This window comes from Rhipicephalus sanguineus, chromosome 11 (assembly GCF_013339695.2).
Source record: "Rhipicephalus sanguineus isolate Rsan-2018 chromosome 11, BIME_Rsan_1.4, whole genome shotgun sequence".
Lineage (NCBI taxonomy): Eukaryota > Metazoa > Arthropoda > Arachnida > Ixodida > Ixodidae > Rhipicephalus > Rhipicephalus sanguineus.
Genome location: NC_051186.1, coordinates 81,636,532 through 81,663,992, shown reverse-complemented (window position 1 = coordinate 81,663,992; position 27,461 = coordinate 81,636,532). Strand labels below are relative to the sequence as shown.

The following is a 27,461-nucleotide window of genomic DNA, read 5'->3' as shown; positions in this document are numbered from 1 at the left end:
CGGTCGAACACAGGTCATAAGTACCTGTTCCAGTGGCAAGAACATTGGTGGTGTCCTTCAAGATTGTCGCTGAAATCCGTTTGTATTGATCGTAAGTCGCGTCATAGTGATGGCGTTGGTGCTGTTCTTGTCGTGGCCTGACGTCACGTCACAGGGTGTTCTCGTTGTTGTCAAGTGTCCTAGGTACAGCCTTTGTCATAAAGGTGTGGCTGTTGTCGAGGCTCGAGCTCATAATCCTCAATGCCCCTTGATGCTTGATACGAGTAGAAGAATGCAATGTTTGACTCGAACTATGGGGTAGGTTGGAATGATGACTGCCTGGGTGTGTCACTTGATGTGCAGGCTGAGTTCTTCCTGGACTATTCGTCAGATTGTTGATGCAAGATCAAATGCCTGGTTGCTATCTGTGCTTCAAGTGTCATCACATTGGCTAGCCTGCCTAATTTCGGCGTGATGCATCTAAAGTGCCGAATGACATCAGCGGCAGGAGCGGGTGTGTCTTTTGCTACGAGGAAATTGCAAATGTCCTCGGCGATTCTTTCTTGATATAACTGACTTCGCCTTTCTCAGACATTCCAGGGTCCACCATCCTGCATAGTTTTACAACTGCCTCAGTATAGGCTGTGTAGATTTCGCCTGGCACTTGCGCACGTCGCGTTAGAGTCTGCTCTGCCCTTTCCTTTTTCGTTGCTGAGCCGCCGAAAAGCTCTTTGATTTCAGAAATAAATCTCTCCTATGTTGTTAACATTTCCTGATGCAGTATCCGTAAGAAACACAAGACGTTCGAAAAATGAGAAGCGCTATTCCACTTGTTGGCGGTGCTCGCCCGTTTGTAAGGGACGAGCCATTTCTCGAAGTCTTCGTCCGGTCTTCCTTCGATGGGACGCGCACCTCTCAGTTGTTCAGCAGAAGTGGTCGGCACCGCGGTTGGGATGGGTCATTGTTCATCCGCGTCGTGGAACATGTCCAACTCCGGTGAATGGTAGAAGTCCAGCAAGGCGTCGGCTGCGTTGAAGAACTTGCGGTTCAACCTCCATCTTCAGGTGTCAATTACCCAGAAGCTCCCAACACAACTGTTAGGGTGACTTGTGATAAAATAGTTTTATTGACAGGAAAAGGAGATAGTGGTAGCGCAGTGCAGACTTTCAGAAGCACTTCGTCCTCATCCTCTTCTCTCTTCTTCCCTGCCTTCGTATGTCTGTTTCACCATGCATTGAACGTGCTCTGTCCAAGAACATTTATTCTTGTTGAGGTTGCTATACTTGCCAATGCCCCAAGCCTCCACGCAAAACCGTCCACATAACATCACTTATATTGCACAGCCCTAGAATAAGCCCCACTTTTACATTCCTCATGGAAGGCAACCGTGGGGAGACGCAACGCAACATTGTGCCACCTCCTGAATTAATCCAGGTTCTCTTCGCCAGAGTAAAAACTACTAAAGTATCATCATGCCATCACTGTCATACCATCGCCATTTCATCTCTCTCACCACATATTGTCACAACACAGCTGCTTGTGTTACAAAGACGTCGGTTCTGTCTGCTAACGCTTTGAAGAAAAACTAATGCTGCATAGCCAGTTGCTATGAAAATAAGTAATTGTTCTTTCTACTTGTGCACTTTGCACTGACATTACTTCTTTCTGACATATATCATGGATACTTCTTTTTGCCAGTACTCTGAGAAGTGCATTTACTTTTTCTGTTGAATTTCCCAGTAGCCACAATATGAACAGTGTCTTATCAAACATGGCTGCACAGTCAGCGATACACAGAATTCTGTGAGAGGGTAAAAAAAAGGTTAGAAAATGTAGATTATTAGCTGGCCCTGCACGATAAGTGCTGAAATGGTGTGAATTGCAATTCTGCAGTTCAATATCTTGGTACTGCACTCTGAATGAAACCAAGGCCTTCTCACCTGTAGATATGCCAGCTCCAATCATAGCAATGATGTTTTTGCCTGCAAGAAAGAAAAGCCTCTAATGTTTCCTCATATAAAACCATAGTACAAATGGCATGGTTTCCCCAGCCAATCCTAGCACTAGAAGTCAGTGTCACAAACGAGCGCGTCAATAAAACGCGTGCACGGCCGCTTTCGAACGGCAGCAGGATAGCACGGTGCCCGATGCTCGCCCAAGAAGTGCAAATGACGAAAAAACAAGTATCAAAAGACGCCGACGCGCCGCATCCTTCCTCGCCCACTAGCAGTCTCAGATCAAAAACGCCCGGCAAAGCCTGGATCTTTCTAGATGGAAAGGATGACGCATCGCCGAGCGACGCCGCCACGAGTGAAACTAGCGAGAAAAACCTCGAACATTCCATAGCTTTGGCTGTGCTGCACGCCGGAGAACGCTCCCGACGCTTCTAGAACCCTGGGGAGAGGAGATAAAAGTGTGCCACGACAACCAGCGAGCAGTCGTAGTGAGTGAATGAGACAGTTGGCCCAGAGATGGTGAAGTTAGGCTGAGTGTGGCTCCATCAGCCAAAGAAGACGTGTTTATGATGTTGTGCAGTCAGTCGATCGTCGGTTCTGGAAGAATCGTATGACGACGACGCGTGAGCTGTGACAAGTTACGTCGATGGAGGGAACTATGCGATCACCGCTGGAGTTGGCGTGAGTGTTTCTTAGAAGAGAAGCATTCAAGAACCGTCCAAGAATTGTGGACTGGATATGCTGTTGAATATTTGGGACTTTAACTGTTCTTGAATAGTTGTAATGCATGAGATTGCATTTGTAGCGCACGATCTGTTTGTTTAGTTACCGTTGTGTTAACACCATCTGTGTTATATTGTGAAGTTGGAACTACTAGTACCAGCCGAGTGTGCATGTGTTTCTGATGTTGTACTGCCTTAACTGAGAATATATTTCATTTGTGTTATCGACTCTTAGCTCTGACTAGGTCTTTGGACCACAACCGGCGTTCGCTGGTGCACTAAAAAGACCAACTCTAAATTGTCCGTGCTTTCGTGGTGCGTTTTCAGAGGGCCGAGACGGCAGCCCTTGGAATCCGCCCAGCGATTGCTATCCCCATTAACGGGATCAGTGACAGTCACGGTTCACATGAGCTTAAATATGAAACTACCTTTGCCGTTGCTGGAGGCAACCAACACACTAGATATATGCTACCGACAATCTGCAACAGGTGCAAAGGCTGGACAAAATAGCTATTCGCTTGATGCCTGCTTTTTCCCGTGTGCAAATAGTGCTACAGGTTGTGTAATCACGAGCTTCAGGGATGCGTAAGATGTGGGTATTCAGGCTAGGTTGATCAGGTTTCTGTTGCCATGTGCGTGAACAGTGTACACAGCTAGCAAACACTTATAAATTCTTTCGGCCCCAGTTAATTTACTTTTTTGTAATGTTTCCCTCCTTTTGAAACATTGACATTAAGTGCGAAAATTTTCAGACGGAGGACAAAACTTGCTCGAACCCATACGCTGTTAGGTATTGCTTTGAACATATGAATTTCAAGTGATAATATTTCAAGCTACCCCGTGAGAATCATATCATCGAGGTTTTGCTGCTCTCAGTGAGCATATACAGCAGCAACTGCTGCGTGTAAATGAAAGAATCGGCATGCTTTTGGAAAACTTAACTCCGAGTGAAACTGTGAGATGTAACACTACAGCAAAACATTGTTCATTCCATCTTTGTTATTTATGGCTCATCCTCTGGTCCTTGCAGGCGTATGCCTTATTCAGAGGGGTCACGCTCACCTTCATTTGTATGGGTAGTGGTCTGGGCTAGTTGGTAGGAATTCATCGTACGGTTACTTACGCTCTTCTTAACAACGTGGGACAGGGTTGTGTCTGTTTTGTGTAGTGTCCCTGTCGCATGTTCTTAAGAGAAGCACAAGTAACCATAACATGAATTCGTTTGGATGTACAGTAGACTCGCTGGCTGCTTAAATGAACACTGCCTCTAACATGATTGGTTTAGTGCTTGCATTCTTCACCCCTTTTCATCTCTCAGTAAACGAAACTCCTGTTAAATGAAACATATTTTCCTGGTCCCTTCAGCTTTCGTTTAACAGGAGTCTACTGTATTTGGCTGCACACTTGACAGTACCACACAGGTGAGACACAAAATAAGTGGCGAAATCTTCCTTGGCAAGACATTAGTGAAAACCGCACTGAAGTTTCAATAACACCGACCCACATTCTGCTTATTTCTTCGTTTATAGCCTTTACTTTAGTGTTTACCACTACACATAACACCACTTCGCTCAAATCAACAACAGTTTTGTTTACAGTGGTTGCAGAAAACAGTGCTTTCACTGACATTGTGCACATTGGCTGGATAAGGACACAGGTACTGCGCCCCAAGCACAATGAGAAGGAAGTTGCAAGTACGTATTTAACACTGGGTATGGAAATAAGTCACGAGATGACAAGCAGCTTCCACACGACTTGAATGTCAAACAGAAACAGAATTTGCACGTTGGTTCGGTATATAAACGCGTGCTCAAGTAGTAAGTGCTTGTTTACTGTCCTCTAAGTACCCTCAATGATTCAATATCCGAATGCACAAGACCATATTGTACTAGCCATCCCAACTACTGACTTTGCTTAGAGACCAATGCTTTAGTGAACTGCTACTATTATATGTCCCCTGTTATATGCCCGTCAAAGTAAACGTACACATGCTCACAAACTCACATTTTCCACTCTTGATGTATCGTACAATGCCGTCTATACTGGGCTCGTCGAGGACGTGCACGGGCTCCTCATCGTTTCCCAAGCCAAGTTTCTGGTACAGGAAGTCGCTCAGGTGGCTCACTGCAAACAAAGTCACAGCTTGTCAGTGTAAAGGCACCCACTTTTTACACACGATTTAATTTTTATAGACCTACAGCACCATGCTTATAGGCACTCTCACATATGATCGATTGACAAATGTCGTCATCGTGAGTCCTCCAATCGACATCTGCTTCCTTGTTGGCCGCACATGTTGCAGGCACAGCCTCCAGCAGCTATGTAAGCTGTCATGGTGAGCAGCTTGTGGGTCAAGCACGAAAACAACTGTTTAAAGCTGCAGCAGCAGTGCAAGTACACCATTATTTTATTAATTTTGTATGCGTTCCAATCTTTTTGTCGGCAAGATTGCTGCCCTGTGAAAACACATCCCCCACAAAGCATCTAAATTGTGACCGAACGTCTGTGTACAGTTCCAGAGACAAATGAAGTATCCCTAGGCCATCCAATTTCGAGTAACCAATGCCATGTAAACATCATGAATACCGATTTTCTTTTTGGCTCAGAAAGACACGTCGTAGTTTCCTCGTAGCAGAAACATTTTGCTCTTAAATTCCTGCTATGATCCACAGTTGCACCTATCATGTCTCCAGCTCATGCACGTGTCGTACATTGCAAGTATAATGACAAAATATACTTTAAACACATCAGTGACTTCAACATGCCGCTTGCCACATCCACCACTTGTTTCAGGTGAGTAGTAGAATGAGTAGTAGTGGTGGTAGTGCTTAAAGGGACACTAAAGGCAAATAACAATTTATGTCAGAGTGAAAAATCAATGAGTGAGAACATCTAAAACGTCAATATTATCAACAGCAGTGCTCTACTAATCGAGAAATTAAGGTAAATGAAGGACACGATATGCGCAACCAGTGGGATATTTTCGAATGAGCTCGGTGACGTCAAGAGTCCCAAGTACAATTAACCACTAGTAATCAAACTAGTTGCGATAAAAAAAGAACCTTCCGTGCATCACAGGACGTAATAAAATGCTACTTGTTTGTTTCCATTTGATTCACGGAAAAAAGAACCTCTTGGCGTTACCATGGGGAACGGCCTGAGTGGTTAAAAAGTTCAGTTTTCGCCTAGCTGCACTTCGCTCACACAGTCACATCTGAGTGGCAATTTTGGTATCGCGTGCTGCTGCATGTGCTTGGCTCTCGCTATTTTCACTGTTGATACTCTACTTTTGGTGCTGGCCAAGCTAAGCTCCGTTACAGTGAACTATACAGTTTCGGAGTGGCCCGTGGCTGCGTCTTGGCAAGGTTGATGGCCGCTCTTGCACAAGAAACAGTAGCGTCGGCGAAAGGGCAGTAAAGATGGGCAACGTTGGGCACGGCCACTGCTACGTCTGAAGGCCCATTCAGGCGGGTGATTTGAAGGGCGCTAATGCCGTGCGCACCACTAAAACATGCATCTATTTCAAAATAAGCATTTCCTTGGCACGAAACAAGCACTACAAAGTTTCTGGAATACTATTTCAACAACCCACATCAACTTAACATTTGCCTTTAGTGTCCCTTTAAGAGGAGAAAAAGACGCTTATTACTGAAGACCATGAGGAAGGATGGTGCAGTGTCATATAGGGGGTGGGAGTGTTGAAAAATTAGCCGGAAGAAAGCAACAAGAACCTGTAGCACCCATGGGAAGAGGAAGATGCCGAAGTGAAGAGAGGCGAGAGAAAAACAGCGGGCAGGGGAGGGGGACCATTCGGCATCACTGAAGATTAAAGAAGTGTCTTTAATGAAGCCAGTCATTTCGTGATATTTGTTGGTGTCACGAAACCCAGGACTCCCCCTCGAGGGACGCCTTCTCGTCACAGCCATGGTGAACGCGAACCAGCTGTGGAAGAAGCGTGGTGCACTCAGGGTTGGTGTCACACAAGCCCTAACAGTTCACGGCCCTGCTACAGCAAACGAACTCCAACCTCTCGGAAATTAACGTGCAACTGGACTATCTTAAGGACAAAGAATCAGCATTCTGGAGACTGGACGAAGTCATTCTTGCAGTCACAGAAGAAGACAATCTTGACCACAAAGTCGAAATGGCACAGGATGACAAGATCAGCTACGCCATAGCGTGTGCAGAGTTCTGGCTGCAAGAACGTGAGCAGGCTACGAGAACGCATGCTCAAGCTTCTGGACCCAGATCGACCAACCTTAACCTTCCAAATTCTGTTGATGCTCCGGACCACGTGAAAGAGCAGCATCACCGATCAGTTGCACTACGCAGTACTTCAGATACCTACATTAGACAGTAATCTGCATGAATGGCAGGCCTTTTGGGACCATTACGACGCCACGATCCCCCAGAATAATGAATTACCGCGCATCGAAAGGTTAAAGTATTTGCTAACGTACTTGACCAGCAGCGCAAAGTGGTCGATTGAAGGCATCCGGTTAGCTGTGCAGAATTCCAAGCTCACAATCCAGCTGCTTACAGATTGGTTCAGACGGCGAGATCTTCCTATTAATGATCACGTTGATCATCTTTTAGCATTGAGTCCACTGAAGAGCTCGTCAGGTGTTGCCAAACTTCGTACACTCCACGACAATGTGCAATTTCGAGTGAGTACATTAGAAGGCCTCGTGTCATGAAGCATTGCTTGCCACATGATCTGGCTATCATGTGTTGAAAGAAGGAAAAAAGAAGATGACCGCACAACTAGTGGGACAGATACTCCCGAAGACAGAATGACTCAAGCGGAGAACCTTTTAACCTTTCTTCACATCCAATTAGAAGTGCAAAAGAAAGGTCACCTGTAGCCACGTCATCATCTATATGAAGGCAAAGACATGACCATAACGATGGAGAACATGGATAGCACAAGACACATTCCATCGGCTGCAGCTCTTACAGGTTCCATCATGTCGGCCAACCTAGTGTGCCCACTTTGCAACCGCAAGGGGCATGGCATAATTTCCCACAACACCCATCAGTCAGCTGACTGCAAGCCAGCGAGGCTGCAGAATAACATAACTGCTGTTTTTGCTGCAGTACACGCAACCACATAGCAATGTTCTGTAAAAAGTCCAACAGTGTTGCACGTGATATCCCATACTTAAAACTGCTCAGTGCAAAAGTAGACACAGCAACACAGGAAAGACGTGGATAAGCACATTGATACCAGCCGTCATGTGATACCTGCCATCGCCACCACCTGACTATTCTGTGCGACCTGTCGAGACCTGCCTTGGGCCTGTTGCCAAATACTGAATCCGCTGCATTGGGAAGATCATCTTCCCCGAGCCTTCGGACTGTGACAACCGCCCAAAACACTCACATCAGATTCACAGTTGTATTGCTGCAAACAGGCTGCATATGGACAGAGTCCCGAAACCGACAAATCCTCATTCGAGTGCTTTTAAACAGCGGTAGCCAGCATAGTTACATTCGCGCAGATGCGGCCAGAATGCTTCAGTGCTCCATCGTTGGTAGGGAAGAGCTTTCTCTCAACACATTTGGAAGCTCCAAATCACAGAGGCAGCTCCGTGCCGGGCATGTCTTCGTGCGACTGTGCAGCCAATTTAATGATACTACTGTGCATTAACAATTCCAGATATGTGCACAGTAACAAGTGCACCACTAGAACACAATATCTTGCAGGCACTTATTGAAAAGAAATATAATATAGCTGACACATGTGAAGCGGACACATGGCAAGAAGATGACGTACCATGCTCATATGATCCGACACCTATTGGAAGGTGACTACCGGGAAAATTGATCACATCAGTGAGAGGCTAACAGGGATACAGACAACATTTGGATGGGTGGTACAAAGGCCTTTATCATCTGACATCCAGTTTCCATCTAGCGCACTGTTTGTCTCGAGCACCAATTTTTCTGCAGTGGACTTCAACGTATCTTTGATGTGGTGTCTTGATGCTATCGGGATTGATGGAACCTATTCGCAACCACTAGAAATAGACGTGCACACCTCTCCGCATTTGACCGCAGCATAACAAAGCAAGACAGGCGGTACCAGGTGCTGCTCATGGTCAACGAGCCAGGTCTACCAGTCAGAAACAGTAATCGTCGACTGGCAGAACGTCAACTGCAAATTCAAATTCAGATCAACCACTTCCTGTGGATGGACGGCTTATGAGCTCCATTACCATGTCGCACATCTAAGCTACATGCTGAAATGTATGCAGCTGCTGTGCCAGCAGCTGGTCATCCTGGTGGAGCACAGGATCTTGCTTGCTGCTGGTAGGCGAGGGCATCACAGACCGGAGCTGTTTTCCGTCCACCTGCACCATCGGTGGAGGAAATACCGCGTAAAAAAGAACACACCAAGACGTAACGCAACAAACAAACATGCTCCAAACATTCCAGAACGCACTACACGAGAACACGACGACCAAAACAAAGGACTGGACCATCATCTGCTGTGCCATTCCTACAGGCAGGAGCCAAGAACCACGCTGGGCACCAACTGTGGCTATTGGGCTTTGAAGCCTTCGTCGTCCTAGCTTTAACTAAGGGTGCCATACAACAAGCCAGGGGCGTAGCCAGGGGGGGGGGGGCTTATGGAACTTCAGCCCCCCCCCCGAAATTTTTCGTGCTCTCATACGCCACCGACCAGGGGCATCACCCGGGGGGTGGGATTCATTGGGCTTCAGCCTTATTATTATTTATTTAATTATTTATCTTTTTCAGACCCTCGAAATGTTAGCAAAGGCAAGTTTGATATCGGGCTCCACACAGACGACTCAAAAGTGGATGATCAGACAAAACATCAACTGCTAACTTCTCCTTGAATTCCTCTGCCAGGCTACATGTTTATGCCTATGAACGATTTGAAGCAGAAACGAAGGTTTCAGGTGGCTTGGCTGGACAGGTACCGATGGCTTAGCTACTCAGCGCTTCAAGAGGGTGCGTTTTGCCGAGTGTGTGTCCTTTTTAGCAGAAGTGAGCTGGCAAGGGCCAACATGCGTGCACTGGGGCCCTTGTATCCAAGCCATTTCAAATGTGGAAGCACGCCCTCGAAGTCTTCGGTGCACATGAAGCCACTAAATATCACACTGACGCTCAGCTGGTAGCCGATAATTCTTCAAACCTTCTCAGGATGTGTGCCCAGTGTTGTTGATGAACTGGAACATGGCAGGCATATTCAAATAAGAGAGAACCGAAGGAAGTTACAGCCTATTGTTGAGACAGTTCTCTTTTGTGGGCGGCAAGGTGTGGCTCTCCGTGGACATAGAGACAGTGGTCCCATGGATTCAAGCACAGCCTCCTCTACAGATACAGGCAACTTCAGAGCGCTGCTTCGCATGCGTGCGGCTGTGGCGACACGGATCTAAAAAAGCACTTGGAAAATTGCCCGAATAAGGCCTCATATTTTAGTCCAGATGTACAAAACCACATTATAGAAATCTCTGCTGCAATCATCAAGGAAAGCCTAGTCGCAAAAGTAAACGCTGCAGGCTGCTTCTCCGTACTTGCTGATGAAACGACGGATGTTGCTGGTATCGAGGAGCTTACTGTTTGTGCAAGCTACCTTAATAAGGATGCGAACGAAATCGAAGAAGTGTTCTTAGGCTTTGTGCCAATTCACGACCAAAGTCGACCGCAGGCCCTCACCGACACCATCATAAGCTTCCTTACAGACATTAGAATTAACATGCAGCATCTCCGTGGTCAAGGCTACGATGGTGCAAGCTCGATGGTCTGCAAAACGAATGGTGTTCAAGCTGCTGTTCAGGAGAAATATCCAGCCGCACTCTGCACTCACTGCGCCAGTCACCCCCTTAATCCAGTTCTGTGAGCGGCATGCTCCATCACAGACATCCGAAACTGTTTTGGGACTCTAAAAGCGACGTCAGTCTTTTTCCATAAATATTCTAGCCGCTCACACGTTTTGCGAAAAATGATAAGTTTGAGCTGTCCTGAGTCTACAAGGCAGCGCCTTTTGGGACTATGCGAAACGCGCTGGGTCGAGAAGCATGATGCAGTGCTTTCATTTGTGAGCATATTTGAGCCATTGATAGCAGCACTAGAGGAGATTAAGTTTAACGGAAATGGCGAAAGTCCAGTGCAGGCAAACAGTCAAATGTTGGCACTCTTGTCACCAGCGTTCCTCGTAAGCCTGCATGTGGCGGAGCAAGTGTTAGCACTGACTTTGCCACTGTCAAAGAAGCTGCATACGAGGAGTATCGACATGAGCGCTGCCACTGACAACATAGAAGCGGTACAGCAGACAATTGAAAATGACCGCAAGAACGCGAATGCTTCTTTCTCAAAAATATTTGCACAAGTGCAGGTATTGGCAGAAAAACTGAATGTGGAGATCACCAGCCGTAGAGCCGGTGTCCGGAAGCAAAACCTTGGGAACAATGCATTCGAAAGCGCGGAAGAATATTTTCGCAGAACCCTGTTCATTCCGTTCATGGACCAGGTACTAGCCCAGCTAAACCAACGGTTCGAAAAGCACAGGGCACTTCTAAAGGACACCATCCGCAGTACCACCAATGCAAGATGATCGGGAGAAAGGAGCAGAAAATCTCCTGAACGTTTTTGCGCATGACGTCGAAACGAGGGCTGCTTTGGAAGAACAGCGACTATGGTGGACAAAGTGGGCGAACAAAGCAGCAAACCAGCTGCCCCAATACAGGAATCGATGCCCTCTCTCACTGCGACAGCAGGTCCTATCCGAATGTGTACAAGCTACTCCAGATTCTAGTCACCCTTCCAGTGACCACTGCCAGCACAGAGAGAACGTTTTCAAGCATGAGGTTACTTAAGAACTACTTACGCTCCGAGATGTCTGAGGAACGCATGGTTGGCCTGGCACTTCTGTACGCCCACAGAAACGTCGACATAGCGTGTCGGAAGTCATTGACCGCTTCGCTAAGCTTCCTCGCCGGGTCAATTTTGTCCTTTGATAGCGAGCAGGACAAAAATCAGCGCAAACGAAAGGAAAAGACACTGCTGTTCCAGAGTTCGGGTCAATGTCACCACCTGTTAAAGCAGTGAGGATTTTGTACCTTTTAGCAGTTAACACCGTGACCTAATATAAGCATACAAATACGAGCATCAGATGGACATAAACAGCCAATCGACAGCTTCACCTTGTTCACTGAGAGGTCGGCATACGCGGCGTTACCAAACAAATTCAGCTATTGGGAAGCCATAATAGCGGTATTGTTTGTTACTTTCATGTGTCGTTTTCGTTCTTCATTGCTTTTTGAACTAGAAGCGACAACTCTCCTGTTATATTGAGTGCACAATAGTGGTTCGCACTTTTAAAAGAGTTTTGGAATAGTTTGTCAAGATGTACTTTTGGGCTAGTTGGTTCATAATCGCAGTAGAACAGCGCCGGCGAAAACAGCAGACCAGACGAGGAGAAGGACACGTAACACAAGCGCCTTGTGTTACGTATCCTTCTCCTCGTCTGGTCTGTTGTTTTCGCCGGCGCTGTTCTACTGCGATTGGAATAGTTTCTTTCGTTGTTTCTGCGTTCTTCCTTTATAGTTCTGTCCACATGGTGCGTCCGAGACAGCAGCTTGGCCCAAGGACATATCAGTTTCTGTGATTGTGCAGCATGTTCTTTTGCCTTATTTTGGGCATTATGTATAGTGATCATTGCTTAGTTCCGTATATTGATTGCATATTTAAATGTACATTTGTGATGTTTTGTGCAAGCATACTGCGCACTGTTTCCGGTGACATGTTTTGCCCGTATTCGAGGTGTACTTTCCCATTCTTGTTTTTCCCTGGCCGCACCATTTGTGCAAAAAGATGAGCATTTTGCGTAAACAATCTGCATTAAAATATTTGACCTCGTCATGGCCATTTTGTGGACTTCACTTTTCTTGTTATCAGGCGCTTCTTCGGTTGAAAACTGATGCAGTTCCAAAGTTTACGTGATATTTGCCGTACCTCTTACACACACAAAAAAAATTGAAAGAATTGAAGACAATTATTCCTGAAAAGATTCTGCGGGCATGCCAACATAATTTTATGAAAAAACGGATTTCTTACTAGTTCTGGACAGTGCACAGCATTCAAAAAGTGATTTGCAGCATCTAATACAAATTGTCACTGGTAATACATGCTATTCATACAGGGTGTTTCAGCTAACTTGCGCCAAGTATACTTTTTAATTTCGCGCACTCTAGAAAAAAGCTGGAAAAAAATTTAACAGGGCAGTTATCTTAGCATAGATGAAGCAATTCGAAGTTGCGTAACAAACGTTACAACTTTCCTAGTTAATATTTTTTGTTATAGTTACTATTTTAAAGGTTAGTTAAGCAGTCTTAGTTAATTACCCAGCTTATCGGATTGGCAGTTACACTACCATGGATAAAATATTCTGACGTTTCAGAACAAGTGCTACAACTTCTGCTATGGAGATTTTTCTCTAGAGTCAATATTTAAAAAGTTCATTAAGCAATCTTTGTTAATTGCTGAGCTTAGTGGATTGTAAAAAATAATCTGACGTGCTCTATATGGCTCAGAACAATACTACGATTATTGGAGACGCGTAGCGCCCATGCTTAATTTTTTAATACTTGGTGTTTTTTAGCTGAAACATCCTGTATACAGTGAAACCTCGGTGATACGATCACAGTTGATACGAATTTCGGGGTGATACGAATATTTCGTTGGTCCCGGCCAAGGCCCATTGGCCTCAATGTAGTGGAGTACGGTTGTTGCGACCCAATTTTCACCCAGCGACGTTTGATACGAACGTTCGCCATCACCCAGGTTCGAAGAGGTGCTGTCCGAATGTCACGGAAGACGCGCCAAGCACGTGCAAGCGCGGGAACGCAAGCATGGGCATGCGCTCCACACTGCCGAATTGTCAGAATCACGGTGTAAGAAAAACACTTTTCTTACGGTCAGAATAAACCGTCAGAGACGCGTCACGACCTCCGAGTGTCGCGGGTCACAACGCACCTGGTTCATTAATTAAATGCGCGCGTACTGCCCGTATATTTAAGAGTGCTGGTATGATTGCCATCATCTAAAGACTTGACTCACAATCATTCAGGATTCTTCCTGACGTTGCCGTAGCATTGACAAACAATAAATGAAAATGTACGCCAGCTTTCTTTCGTCGCGAGCTAATTTTCCATGCTTTCTGGCGATACGAATTTCGCATGATACGAATATTTTTGGTGGTCCCGTGAGATTCGTATCACCGAGGTTTCACTGTACTTAGTCGTTCAAAAAATTCAAGAAGGAGGTCGTGCTGCAACGTCAGCCCCCCCCCCCCCGAACAAAATTCCTGTCTACGGCACTGCAACAAGCCCATTACCCATAGCGTAAAACGATCGACATTAACGAGTCACATGGCATGGAGTCTCTAGTACTTCAGATACTTGCAAGCGTGAAGTGCCAATATCTTTCAATGGAACTTGAAAGCAAAATGTATGTTGAGTGCCCAGAATTTCACATGCCGTGAAGCACAAAGTTCGAGTGCTCGAGGAAACGATATCTCCCATAAAGCAAGATTCAGAGGCGTAAAAGAAAAACCAGAAAACTGCAGGAGTTGTTTACATTTAGAGTAAGAAACACTTTACTATTGCCATTCACTACACTCAAACCTCATTATAACAAAGTCGCATCTGCCACGAAAATAACTTCATTATATCCGAAAATTCGTTATAAACATTTATTTGTAACACTGTAGCTATGACAAGACTATTCTTCATTTACTTCGTTATAACCGATAATTCGTTATATCCGTGTTCGTGATAACGAGGTTTGAGTGTATATCAAACCCAAGATCGTATCTCTGCAACACAAAAGTAAACAAATAATTTTACAAGTTTGCAACATGAAAACAGATGTAGAAGTCTTACACTGGGCAAATATTTCATGATGCTATGATGTGCAACGAATGTTTATATGCCAAAAACATGCGCAAAAGCGAACTCTGCTGCTAAACAACATGCACATATCCAGAGGTGTGTGTCACTTGAGTGAAGAAATGATCATTTGCACCTTTTATAATTAGCCAGTAGTGATTGCACTTGCTATCAGGGTTGCCACTGACTTTCGAGTAAATGTCGCCAAACGATGAGCAAAAAGTCGCCGAAAGTCGCCATTCTTTTACAAATTTCACTAAAAAATGTCGCCATTCTAGATGTGTACGGCATACCTCGTAATAAAAATTTCCACTCACGTATAGCCCCGTATAATACAGTACTATCCAAGACTCTTAAATTATATTGACGTTTCATAATCACCCGCTTCACCATGGGGGTGCTTGGTGCGGCTTCTCCGACTAGACGCAAGATGTGCATGGTGGCGCGAGGGGAATGAATGAAACGCTCATGATATCCTTCCATCCCTGTCCGCAGGTTTCAAAGGTAAAAGTGTGGTAAACCGTGGGCGAAAACCGTGAAAGCGTTGTTTGTAGACAGCTTTACGTACCCTTACATGAATTAAAAGGATTAAAAGGTTTATTGAAGGTAACACGACAGAATTCTTACGGTAACCGATCATTAGTGAGTCTTACGCCTTTTCAGTGTGAACCAGAGCACTGCACGGGCCCGGGCCGGTCCGGGTAAGGGGTTCTTGGATCGGGCCCGGGCTTGGGCCCTTGGTCTTCGGGCTCGGGTCGGGCTCGGGCCTGAGTCAGGCCCGTATTAGTCCCGGGTCTCATACGTATAGGTATAATTGCGTGTGTACGTTGTGCAGCTTTGTTTTTGTTGTTTTGTGGGGGTTTAACTTCCCGAAGCGACCCAGGCTATATGAGACGCCGTCGTTGAGGGCTCCGGGCAATTTAAACCACCTCGAGTGCATTGGCGTGCATAGAAATTGCACAGTACAAGACGTCTACAATTTTGCTCCATCGGTATGCTACATGGAATTTCAAGAAACGCCTAACATAAGTTTCAGCCATTATAGTGAGTGAAAGACGTTCTTGGGTACCGTGTAAGGAAGCACGGTAAACTGCCTAGATTAGTGTATATAAGATGTGCGCGTTTGTATCTAGGGAAACATTTCGAGTATGCAGCTACGCTCGCATGCCCGTAGACTGGCCAACGCGACTTGTGAGTCATTAATATCTCAGGAGCTGTTTTTCGTGCATTTTAAGTGCAAGATGCGGAGCGACTCTTATCCCAGGGCAAACGCCGTTGTTGATTTTCCCATTACTAGTGGCGATGCGCCAGACCATAGAGACACTTGTTTTCCCGAGTGGCGGTGACGGCGGCGGTGTCTCGGGGAAGAAGGGTGGGACAAAGAACCTTGTTGTTTTGAACACGAAAACGTAGTGTAGGTTGGGTGCAGTTGCCTGCCGAAGAGTCAACACGACAGTTTTAATTTATGTAATGCTGCCCAGCCTGGCGTATTCCTCCCAGAAGCAGATAGAGTATGTTTCTTCCCCCATTGCATTGTGCAATAGATGAGGTTTGCAGGAGACGTGCTACTTTTACACAACAGTCCTAGCTCGTTTGCAGTTGATGTAGACTCAATTTAAAAATGTCTGCTATGCTTTTTTCTCCACTTTATGCAGGTATTATATTTTGTAGTTGTTCTTTGAAATGCAAAAATGAGATTGCGTGGTTAGCACTGCGTGCGTACATGAAAGAGCCAGCTATGACTCCAATTATATTTTATATTGCCCTGCAATCATTTCACAAGAGTGTTACGCGCGTAATTCACCGAAAGTATACACAGTACCGGTGAAAGTTGTGACACTGAAAGACGTTCCTAAAACAATCTCTAGAAAATATCTTGTGTGCGGCAGTTATCTTCACAATAACCGAAGGTTGGAAGGCATAACTAGCTGAAACGGGCCGGGCCGGGCCGGGCCCAAACCTTTCGGGCCCGGGCCGGGTACGGGCCACATTTAGGAACACCGGGCCTGGCTCGGGCAGGCCGGAGCATGGCGTTTTCGGGCCGGGCTGGGCCGGAAAAATCGGCCCGTGCAGTGGTCTAGTGTGAACTAATATGAAACCGGATGCCACCGACCCTTTCTTATAGTCACTTACATCTACGCACGTCAATCCGATGCATTATTAATGAACAGGTAGACAATGTAAAATGTTATATAGCAATTGTTTTCATTGCACACGCTCACCGACAACAGTGGAAAATACCTCAATAAACATTTTTTATTGCACAAATAGCCGCATATCCGCCTCTCTTCGCTATTCCAAAACAGCCTTTGGGGGTACTGCAACAGTGAATAAGTCGCCAAGCTATTCAGAACAGTTGCAGCTTTGGCAGAAGAAACGGTCGAAACATGCGGCCAACCCGTCGTCTAGCCCCTTCAGAAGCGAAACTTTAGAGAAGCTCACAACACCTAAAGCCATAAACTTATAGTTAAACACTGCCCCCTTGTGGTTTGCAAGGCAGTCCACTGACTTACATTTTGCTAGAATGCCGCTGGGGGACGTTCCAGTACCTCCTGCATCTAGGTGAATTGAGGAGATACACACGAGTTACAGGACAGACATATCGAATGACGCGTAATGTGCACATTCTACTCGTGGGTCTAAAACCAAGAAAAATACAGAGAATGTTGCCGCTCATTTGTTGGGAAGACACTGAGCTTAGGATGCATAACTCAGTGGAGACCTAAGCCGAAGATCGCCGAAAATTCGCCATGTCGCCATTCTTAATTTTAGGTCACCACGGGTACTCTCAAATTCGCCAATTTGGCAAAAAGTAGCCACCATTGGCAACCCTGTTTGCTATTCAACTAAGCTGCAGAGCGCTCCAAGGTGTTATGCAGTATTCTGGAAGAAAAAGAGACTGCGACTGCTAGGTGGAACCTGGAGAAAGCGACAAAACAGGCAACAGTGCCGGTATAGGTGTCTTGAACCGGAAGTTGATGCAGACAGGCATCGTAGCCCACAATCCTTTGCGAGAGTCAGTTTTTCGCTATCCACCTCACCACCAGCCGACGTCACTAGGCCCCACCTTTATCCGGAGTTTTTGCTAGGGTGCCTTGATGCCAGCGCCATCGCTTTCAGGGTGGAGACACCTTTTGACCCGCCCCACACCACCGCTTCTTCACAAGGAGCCATGTAGGTATGAAAGTGTCACGCGGGTGCAGTGGCTAGCGTGGGGATGGTGCTGCAAACATGTCGGTGTTTATTACATCAGTTCTTTGACCAAAAGCTTTGACAGGCTTTAGCATCATGTCATTCGTGTCAGCTCCATGTATCTTTGCGCCACAATCATGGTCCTGTCACTCTCAACTACACGCAGTACCAAGCAAAAGCACAATGTTACCAACTCTGTTATGCTGATCTTCAAGTGCTTGCCAGGCTTTGCCAGTGAAGCCCGAAAATTCACAGGCAGCCCTTCTATGTGTGCAGTGGCTCTGAATGGTCAACTAGAAATGTCCCAGTGCAGGCAGCAGTGCACGAACTCAGGGCAGAAAAAAAACTTACGGAGATCGCCTGGCTTCTCGGCTTTTTCTTCCTGTAAGGGGCGAAACAATGCCTTTCTAAGAAACATTTAATCCAAACAAAGCACAACTGAATGCAAAAGCATCTGCTTAGGCAACAGCAGCACTGAAGAAAAGATAAGGCCGGAAATGTAGTAAAAAAGCTGTCGTGAAACAGCTTGACGAGTCTACAATCCTTTGCCTCGACAGGAAGGCAGCACCACATGTGCATACATACTTAAACAGAAATATGTACATATCTGGCAGTACACACCTACATGCTTCACTGACATGATGTTTCTCATTCACACTTTTCTCACAGTATCAATGAAACAAATGCATAAATAAAATATACATGACACATCAGACACAAATACACTGCATATTCTTAAACGTCAAGATATTACTTTGCTATGAACGCGATAGTGTTAAAGAGCTCGTTTCGCAGAAATTCCGGTGTCGGCATTGTTGGTTGCGAGCAAAAAATCGGCGTTGTCCATGAGTAAAAATTCGAGATAGCTGAAAATATATAAATAATAAAAAATTTCCGGTCCGAGTGAGACTTGAACACAGGCCTTCTGCGTGGCAAATAGGTGTTCTACCACGGAGCCATGTCAGTACTTAAAACTTCTCCGTAAAAAACTCTATAGGAATGTCACGTAGTGGGGGGAGTCTCCTTAACACATGTAATATTGCGTGGCAGAATTGTAATCGAACCAGGCGTCAAAACGTGAATGTCTCAGTGAGTGGGGGGTTTAGAGCTGTCCACCCATCACAAGGTGTGCAGCTGAGGAGGTGCCATCGCACCTTACGGACGCATAGTTTGCAAAATTTGCAAAAGGAAGAATTATGGCATAGTGGGCACTTTCCAACTGTTCTGGAAATAGGCATCCGGGTTGTTTCAAAGCGGCCAATGTTACGCACACAAATGTTCCTTTCCTTACGTCACTGTTGAAGGCGATGCGCACGGGGCACAATTCTTGAAGCAAGGCTCAAGCATCCTCCAAAGTTTAATTTACATTATTATTATTATTATTATTATTATTATTATCTGCATATTGTTTACTTAGAAAGAAATCGTGTACATCAGTCTGGGTTCCTTGGAGGATGACATAAAAAAATCAAACCGGACCAAATTGTAATAATTAAACAGAGTTGGTATTCTGTATTTAAGGCATTGTCATCCACAGTTTGAACGTGGTGTTGGAATTAACCAATCCTCAAAATGTCTTGTTCCATAATTTCAAGTCTTTTACTGGAAGCTGAGTTATAGTATGCAGGTTGCTAATATTTCAATGGATTTTCAATTTGTATACATGACTCGGACAATATCTATATAGAGATCGTGAGCTGGGATCACACCAGAATTATTAAAGTAATTGTTGACAGAGTCCAAGAAGCGTTGTATTGATGGCAGAGATATCTCTTTTGTAACAGGTGAATATGTCGTAGATTGGTGTGGACTCGGAATACTTTGAAGCTGCCACTGACCTCAGGGTTATTCATTTTTATATCTTCTGCCCAACACCAACGTTTTCCATTTTTTTAATGCACTTAACATTTTTTTTTAATGCACATGAAGGCAGGGGAGGAGGAAGGCATTCCTCGGAAAATTTTGTGGGGGACTTAAACCGCTCAAACCGCCCCCCTTGGCTACACCACTGCACTGAACCGCACACTCATGCAGGAACTCGTATACTAATTCTACGCAATCATGTTGTGAAGACGAAGCAACGTTGGATGTTTCTTGTTGGATAGATGGTCAGAATTTTAAAGTTTATTGGAAAGAAATGTGCTTTTCACCTTTATGTCCAAATTGTTTATATTCTAAATTATAACCTTATTATAAAACCTCAAAATACGTTCATTCCTATGGGACACCTTTAATGTAGTAATACTAGTACTTAAATGAAGTGCGTGCGTGTGTGTGCACAAGTATGCATGATTTATTTCCCGATTATGTCCACATTTACCATACATCGAAGCTCGTTCCTGCTTGCAACCAGAAGCCAGCATATATTATTTACTGCGTGATGTAGTCTTTGTCTCTCGTTTCTTTTAGGCACGGCCAAAGGCCGCGCTTTGAAGGGCATTGCCCCGCCCGTCTTTCACAGGAGTGGGGCTGCACACCTTTGGCTCTGTACTTTGACCTTCAGGGCGTCGCCACCTGTGCTCCAGTGCTTATCTCTTGAGAGGGCTTCAACAGATGCTTCATAGCTTTCTACATGTGCTCTCATTGCAAAGTTTGCTTTGAAGCCATAGACCACACGAAGTTCACTTCGCTCGCTGCAGCGGCCGTGTTTGCTTAAGGAGTGAGCTGCTGGCCTTTCTTCATATAACATTCCAGTTTGTTGCCATCGCATTCATTCCTTTGCCCTTTTGGCAAAACTGACTTTTTTAAATCAATGCCCCCATCCCTGCATGCTGGCTGTTGGTACCATCTTGGAAGCCTGCTTGGAGACAAAAGTTCTAAGACTTTCCTTTTCCTATGCACAAATAGTAAGCATTTTAAGATGTGTTTTGCATGGCCAACACCCCCACCCCCCCACCCCTTGAAAAGTAACACAAGCAGCAACACTTTACCAAGTTGTATCCTTCAGTTCTCCACATCAACTGTTAATGCTGTCTCTGTTAATGACGTTTCTGTTGATTCTAAATACAGATTTTGCCTTCCACTTCCTACAATGAAAGCCAAATGAGCACCTCAGGCTTGGAAGGGCTGGCTCCACTGGCCTTGGCGGATGGTGGCTTGCTGCTGGAGCAAGCTGGTGCAGCAGTTGACTCGGGAGCCGAGGTCTCCTCCTCTGGCGCTTCCGGCAGCAGGCGCTCTTCAGCAGCACCTTTTACACAGCACATATGTTAGTGGCGTATAGCCCCATATAACAGTATTCTCAGTATAATGGTAACGTTTCATAAAATCATGCCCATCAAGCATTGTGTTTTCACCCTCAATATAATAAAGCTCATTTATCCACAATTTCAATAACACAGAGTTTCCCCGCCGCCAATAAGAGTTCGCGATCATCAGCTAGCACTTGACCACAAAGGCCACAACCGGAGCAGCAACGAAGCTGGCTGGCCATGGCATCTGTTACGTGCAGCCAGTTTTATTCACTTATTGCAGAATACTATCAATCCCATTTAGGAATTTCAAGGAATAGATCAGAATACAGAATCTATGTAATGTCTAAGATACTGTGGCTCATACAAGATTCAATGTACAGTACGGTACACTGTTAAAGGGAACACTTGAATCGGCACCTTTCACATTGCTGGTCCCGTAACCGCTAGTAGATGTGGAAACATTGTTCATGCACGGAACTAGTCTGTCACGAGGAGTAATAACTCTCAACCACCGGTAGTCTTATGCAAATCTATGCCACCATGCTTTTGCAAGAGATCGAAATCCGGACATGTCCTGCAAGCAAGTGTTCCCTTTAACAGTGGACCCGTCTGTACATTATTTCTATCACTGTGTTTCAAGTGCAGAAAACATTTCTTTTTTAACTTCTTTCCGAGGCTATTCCAAAGCTGGGTGGATGGTTATATATCAATCTATCAGGTTTCATGCTTTTATAGACAGTAAAAAAGGAGAAGCCACAAGTGCTATTAAGGCAAAAATATTTTTTAAGCATTGGTGAGTAGTCTAAAGCTGCGAACTTGAGCTTGTTGGTACATATTCATAGTAGAAAACAGCGGGATACAACGAAGACAAAAAAATAGCAAACGGGACTACCACTGTAGTCCCCTTTGGTCTTGTCTTCGTTGTACCGCGCTGTTTTCTACTACGAGTAAGTAGTCCTGATGACGCATTTCTCTTAGATAGCTACATCGTACAAACATATAACAGCATATTGTTATAAGACAAAGCTTAACCTGCTAAAAAAAATAAAATACAATATTTCTAAAAGCTAAACAAAAACACATAATATAAAATAAAAGTGCACACATGTATTGGTGCATCTAGAGTTACTGTACTGGCAACCATAGGGAGCCCCATACGGTCACATTGTGATGAAGAATACAGGAACCAAAGCAATGATTAAGTATTAATGCGATAGTATTAAGGAGCCCAAGTATCCAATGTGAGAAATCGCGATCGATGCAAAGAATAAGAATCGAGGTTCCAGTCGGAATTGAACCCAGGCATTGTGTGTTGTAGCTAAGCATTCTGCCACAGCCTTGCCAGTGCTTCAAACTGCTTGAAAAATCCCTACGGAGGTGTCATGTCGGCAGGAGTGACATTAGCAGCTATGGGATCTTGCATGGCATGCGTCGCACCTTGTGAATTGCGTAACGAGTGGGTGGTTTTCAGCTGCCGACCCATTACAGAGGCCTCAGCCATAATTCATGATCATAATCACCATCAGCCACATCATCAACAAAGCGTGCACCAATGTAGGTGCACATATTACCTCAATGATGCATAGTGAGTACTTCACTACTTTGCAAAATGGTGGATTATGGCATAGTGGGTACTTGGAAACTGTGCCTGCAGCAGGCGACCAAAGAGAGTTTACAACAGTCAATACCATGCACACAGATGTTCTTTCCCTCGTGGCATGTCTGAGGTGTACATCGAGAAGCGAAGCATGGCAAGCGAACGAGAAGGCATAGTGGACGGCACTCAATAATGCTATCACTTTCCACTCTTAAAGGCAAAGCGTAAGCAATTTCGGCGTTCTTTTGAAGTCTTCACTGGGCCAACTTGTGGCCAGCAATTGACACTGCAGTAGTTTTAACATATTGTCTTGGTCGTCTTTTACAGTAGCAGTATAACTTCATTTGGTTAACGTAACAGATAAACATGCATTGTTACTTGTATTGAGACTTTAAATACGTGGCATTTTATGGAGATTAGGTCAAAGAGCTTAATGCTTTGTTATACCAAGAATTTTTTCATATTGAAGTTCATAAAATCGATGCATAACATAAAACTACAGGATGCTTGAGCTTTGCCTTCAAGGATGGAATGCAATAGTGTAATCAGGCACCATTCCCATTATTTTCTCATTCGCCTGCCATGGTTCGCTTCTTGGTCGACACCTCAACTGTGCCGTGAAGAAATGAACGTCTCTGCACAATGCATTGCCAATTTCAAACCCTACTAGGTGCCTACTGCAAGTACAGTTTCGAAGTGCCTACTACGCCATATTTCATCATTATGTGAATTAGCGAAGTACCCACTACATGTCTGCAAGGCAATATGTGCACGTCCGCAGCTGCACACCCTGTTGATGCTGCTGCTGATGTTGATAATCAATTGTGCCCGAGTGCTTTGTAATGGGTGGGCCCTCACCCACTCGTAGCGCAATTCACATCGTATGATGCCTGGTGCAATCCTACCCTACTGCCACGCAATATCACATGTGTTAACGAGAATCCTCGCAATACATGACGCCTCTACAGAGTTTTTTTTTTCTAAGCAGTTTCAAGCACAGGCTGCCTGGTAGAACACATGACTGACGTGCAGAAGGCCTGCGCTCTATTCCAGCTTAAACCCCCCATTCTTTATTATTTCCGATTTTTATTATATTTGATTCAATCGAAAGCGTTTGCTCACAGGAAACACCAATTTTTTGCTCACAACCACCAATACAGGCCCCAGGTAGGACACTGCACTGTAGTGTAATTATTAGTTCTTCCCATTATTAATGTAATAATATCTGGGGCTTAACGTCCCAAAACCACGATATGATTATGAGAGACGCCGTAGTGGAGGGCTCCGGAAATTTCGGCCACCTGGGGTTCTTTAATGTGCACCTAAATCTAAGTACACGGGCCTCAAACATTTTTGCCTCCATCGAAAATGCAGCCGCCGCGGCCGGGATTCGATCCCCCTTATTAATGTGCTTCACTGTGTTGCATGACTATATCGCGGTGAAAATTGGTAAGCTAATTAATCAAGGGTACCAGTGAGATTATTGCTGCCCGAGCAAGTGATATTTTGAGAGACACACTTTACTTTTCAACAGCGGAGCTGTTCAAGCCGAGCGTCAGTCCGTAATCTGCGAACAAAAAACTATCATCATCAGGAACCAGCATATGCTATCTTCATCGTCATCTTCTTCATCTTCTGCTTTGCTCACAGAAGACCTGCGCCATTTTGTCCGGCGCACGATTCTGATAACACTGATGGGTGAGCGAACGAGTACAGAGAGGGAGAAAAAAAAGAGAAAGAGAGAAATTCTTGGCGAAAAGGCTTTTTGACAAGGCAGGATTCGAACCCGCGTACCCACGATCCGAAGGCGAGCATCGTAACCACTCGGCTATCCAGGCACGCTAGCAGAGCATAGCATAGCCTTGTTTAGTATAGTGCAGCAAGGGGGTGGGAAAGGGAAGTGAGGGCGAGGGAGTGATGTGAGGAGGAGGGAAAGGAGTGGAGAGAGTAAATATATCATGGAGAGAAATAGAGAGAAAGGGAAGAGAGACAGAAAAGGAAAGAAACAGAGAGAATCAAAGAGAGAGAGAGAGAGAAAGGGATAGAAATAAAGAGGAAGCAAGAAATAAGAGAGAGAGAAGGAAAGAGAGACAAAAAGAGGTAGAAAAAACAGAAAGAGAGAGAAACAGACAAATAAACAGAAACAACGAAGGCCAAGGAAGGCCAGCTCTGCTGTTCTTTCAGGGTTGGCACCACTAGCGCAAAGCTGTCTTAAATTTTTTGCCTGCTTTATTTCGTGAACCAGACACAACCTAGCGCCCATCTACTCTCTCCACCATGAATATTCCAGATAAAGCGACATTCATTACGAGTGGTGCACTTGCAGAGCCGTGGCATGTGACACAGCACTCTATATATCAGAAGTAGAGCTAAGTCTTCATGACAGAAACTCAAGTTCCCAGAGAACTCGCAGCTTTTCTGATTGGTACAGACACCCCGAAAATAATACGGTTGTTCGAGAAATAAATCGTCTATTGGTAGAAAGAAGGCATTCTCTTCAGCCAATAATGGCTACGTGTCCCCCCTTTTCTTATTATACATGTTCAGTAAATGTGAATATAACAATGTGAAAGAAGTCTGGACACTTGGAGCTGGTTGTCCAGTGGATTGTTTCACTGTTTCTGATTACGCTTTGGACGGGTGCTGTCCTGTGCGTTAGACATGCAAAGGTTTTTTTAACAAAACTCACTGATGATGCTAGCTGTAATGTCTGATCATGCAACATGGCTGGTGAAACTAAATTTGTTAGTAGACAGAGTTGGCACCTTAAGGTATTAGATGCTGTCAATTTGTAATAATGAACAAGCTAGGTTGCATCAAATTAAGCTGAACTCTCTCGCAAATTCAAATATCTTCTAGGAGCTGATTTGTTGACAAATCACAAGAAATATTTGTGACAGCAAGAGAATTCTCGCATAGAAACGGGGTGCACGACATAAATTGGCAGGCTTTCCGAACGAGAGTTTCCCAATTAAGGGAGACACAGAGCAAACGTTCCCAGAAGCTTGCGCATATCTGCCAAAGGTGCGCAGCCACTCGCATGTAAACTGGATGAGCACAAATTGCAGCAGCTCGGTCGCTTCTGATGGAGGCGCTCATGTCATCGGTGCATTTCACCAATGAACAATGCAGCTTTTATTTTACGCAGTCGGCGCGCCCCTCGATTGCAGCCCTTGGAAAATGTTCAGCGCATCCACTCAAACGAGGAAAAAAAGAACTACTCCAGCGATGATCAGGAGCACCGGCTTAATTTTGGGCGAGCTTGGTTTCGCGTAGCAGAACACGGTCAAGCGCGCACACAAACAAGGACAGAGGGAAGCGCTGACAACGCCCTCCGTCCTTGCACAGCAATGAACACAGCGGAATGCCACTTTACCTTTCTCCATGTCGACAGCGAACGCTCACTTCACAGCTGATCGAAATTCTGCTGTCGTGATTTCTGACGGGAGCAGGAGTGCAAGCCAGATCAGACAGCAGGATAACTGACAATTTATTCTGTGGACTAGACAGCAAAATAGAGTGTCTCTTTATTTTGCGAACCAGAACTGAATTTTTTGCTGCGGGCCACGCTGCGAGCAGCCGACGCACCATAACCCTTTTTTTCTCGAGAATGGCAACGAAACTTGGGCGCGTTGGCGGCGGGCGCTCAGCTATTTCATCAAGGCTGTCCAAAAACTTCTGGGGCCACTTTTCGAGATGAGTACCCCTAAACAACGGAGGTCGATGAACTAATGAAAAAAAAAGAAAGAAAAAAAACCCCGATGGGTTTCCGGTCGGCACAAGCAATCGAATCCTATCCCCTTTCCGTAAGGAGGGACACTTCTTTGACAAGGGGATCGAAATGTATTAAACACTCCCTGCAAAGAGGCGTTAAAATGTACCCAGGTGTGACGTGACCTGGTTGGGTATGCATGTTTTCTGACACAATAAAGTTTTCGGTTGATTGCAAGCGCTGGTATCGCTCCCATCTCATTTCCGTGTACGTCTTAGCTCCGCTTAAATTTTCAATCATAAACCAGAACTCGTTCAAACAGTAAACGTCCATACACCATCAACGACATAGCTTGCTGATGACTAGTATAGTCGTAAATGGGGGTAGCACTAGCTGTGCTATTAACCAACTTGCAGATGTCTAAGGCTAGAGCAAGGCTTAAAAAAGATATCTACAAGACAATTAGGCTCAGCTTGATCAAGCCAGAGAGTTCACGCCTACTATTTGATTTTGCATGGTGCATATACGTGCATTTGTGCGTCCACATCCTTCTTCCACAGGGAACCCTGCTTGGCACACCACAACCATGCAGCAAGCATGGCTGGTATGCCCAGAGTCTGGAATGGAATGTCCATGTCCCATAATGATAAGGTTCAAAAAAGGCCCGGCATAGACCTGGGAGAGACATCTTTCAATGTTTCACTTCAGAGGGTCCCTGGATTTGTGCAGAAAATTCCAAGGACGCCGTCAACATCCCTTAAGGAACGTCTACCAAACATCCTTGGGATGTATGTAGGGATACCAAAGTGGTTTCATTCTGTGATGGTGCCTTAGCGTTATTTCGCTGAGCACTGCAAATCCTTCATCCACTGCACGGCTGTGGATGCCTGCTCAGTCCACGCAGCATCCACAGCTGTGCAGCGGATGAAAGTTTATGGGCGCACATATAAAGGTGCATACTTGCAGTTTCTTTTGGAAAGGATGGGGCCACTGTCCTACTCAATGGCACACAGTGGGGAGGGGGGGGGGGTTAGAAATTGTGATCATGGTACGCAAAGCTCAAGAAGACAAATAATGCAGTCTTTGAGTGCGGTCACAGCTGCGCAATGCATAAGATTTTATTTTTGTGACGTTCCTACAGGATAAGGCATATACGTCTATGAGGCTGATTCTTTTTGGACAATGAAATTTAACA

The 27,461-nt window shown here is 45.2% G+C and overlaps 1 protein-coding gene across 1 annotated transcript; it reads right to left on the bottom strand.

Annotated features, from left to right (window-relative positions):
• Window positions 1–937: 937 nt before the first annotated feature.
• LOC119375201 (NAD-dependent protein deacetylase sirtuin-2-like) lies at window positions 938–26,030 on the bottom strand. Its single transcript, XM_037645386.2, has 6 exons — window positions 25,931–26,030; window positions 20,817–20,953; window positions 18,118–18,148; window positions 4,661–4,780; window positions 1,920–1,961; window positions 938–1,005 (listed from the first exon to the last, which is right to left on the bottom strand). Exons 1-6 carry the CDS (start codon window positions 25,938–25,940, stop codon window positions 938–940), a joined length of 408 nt encoding a protein of 135 aa, XP_037501314.1. The 5' UTR covers window positions 25,941–26,030.
• Window positions 26,031–27,461: the final 1,431 nt, after the last annotated feature.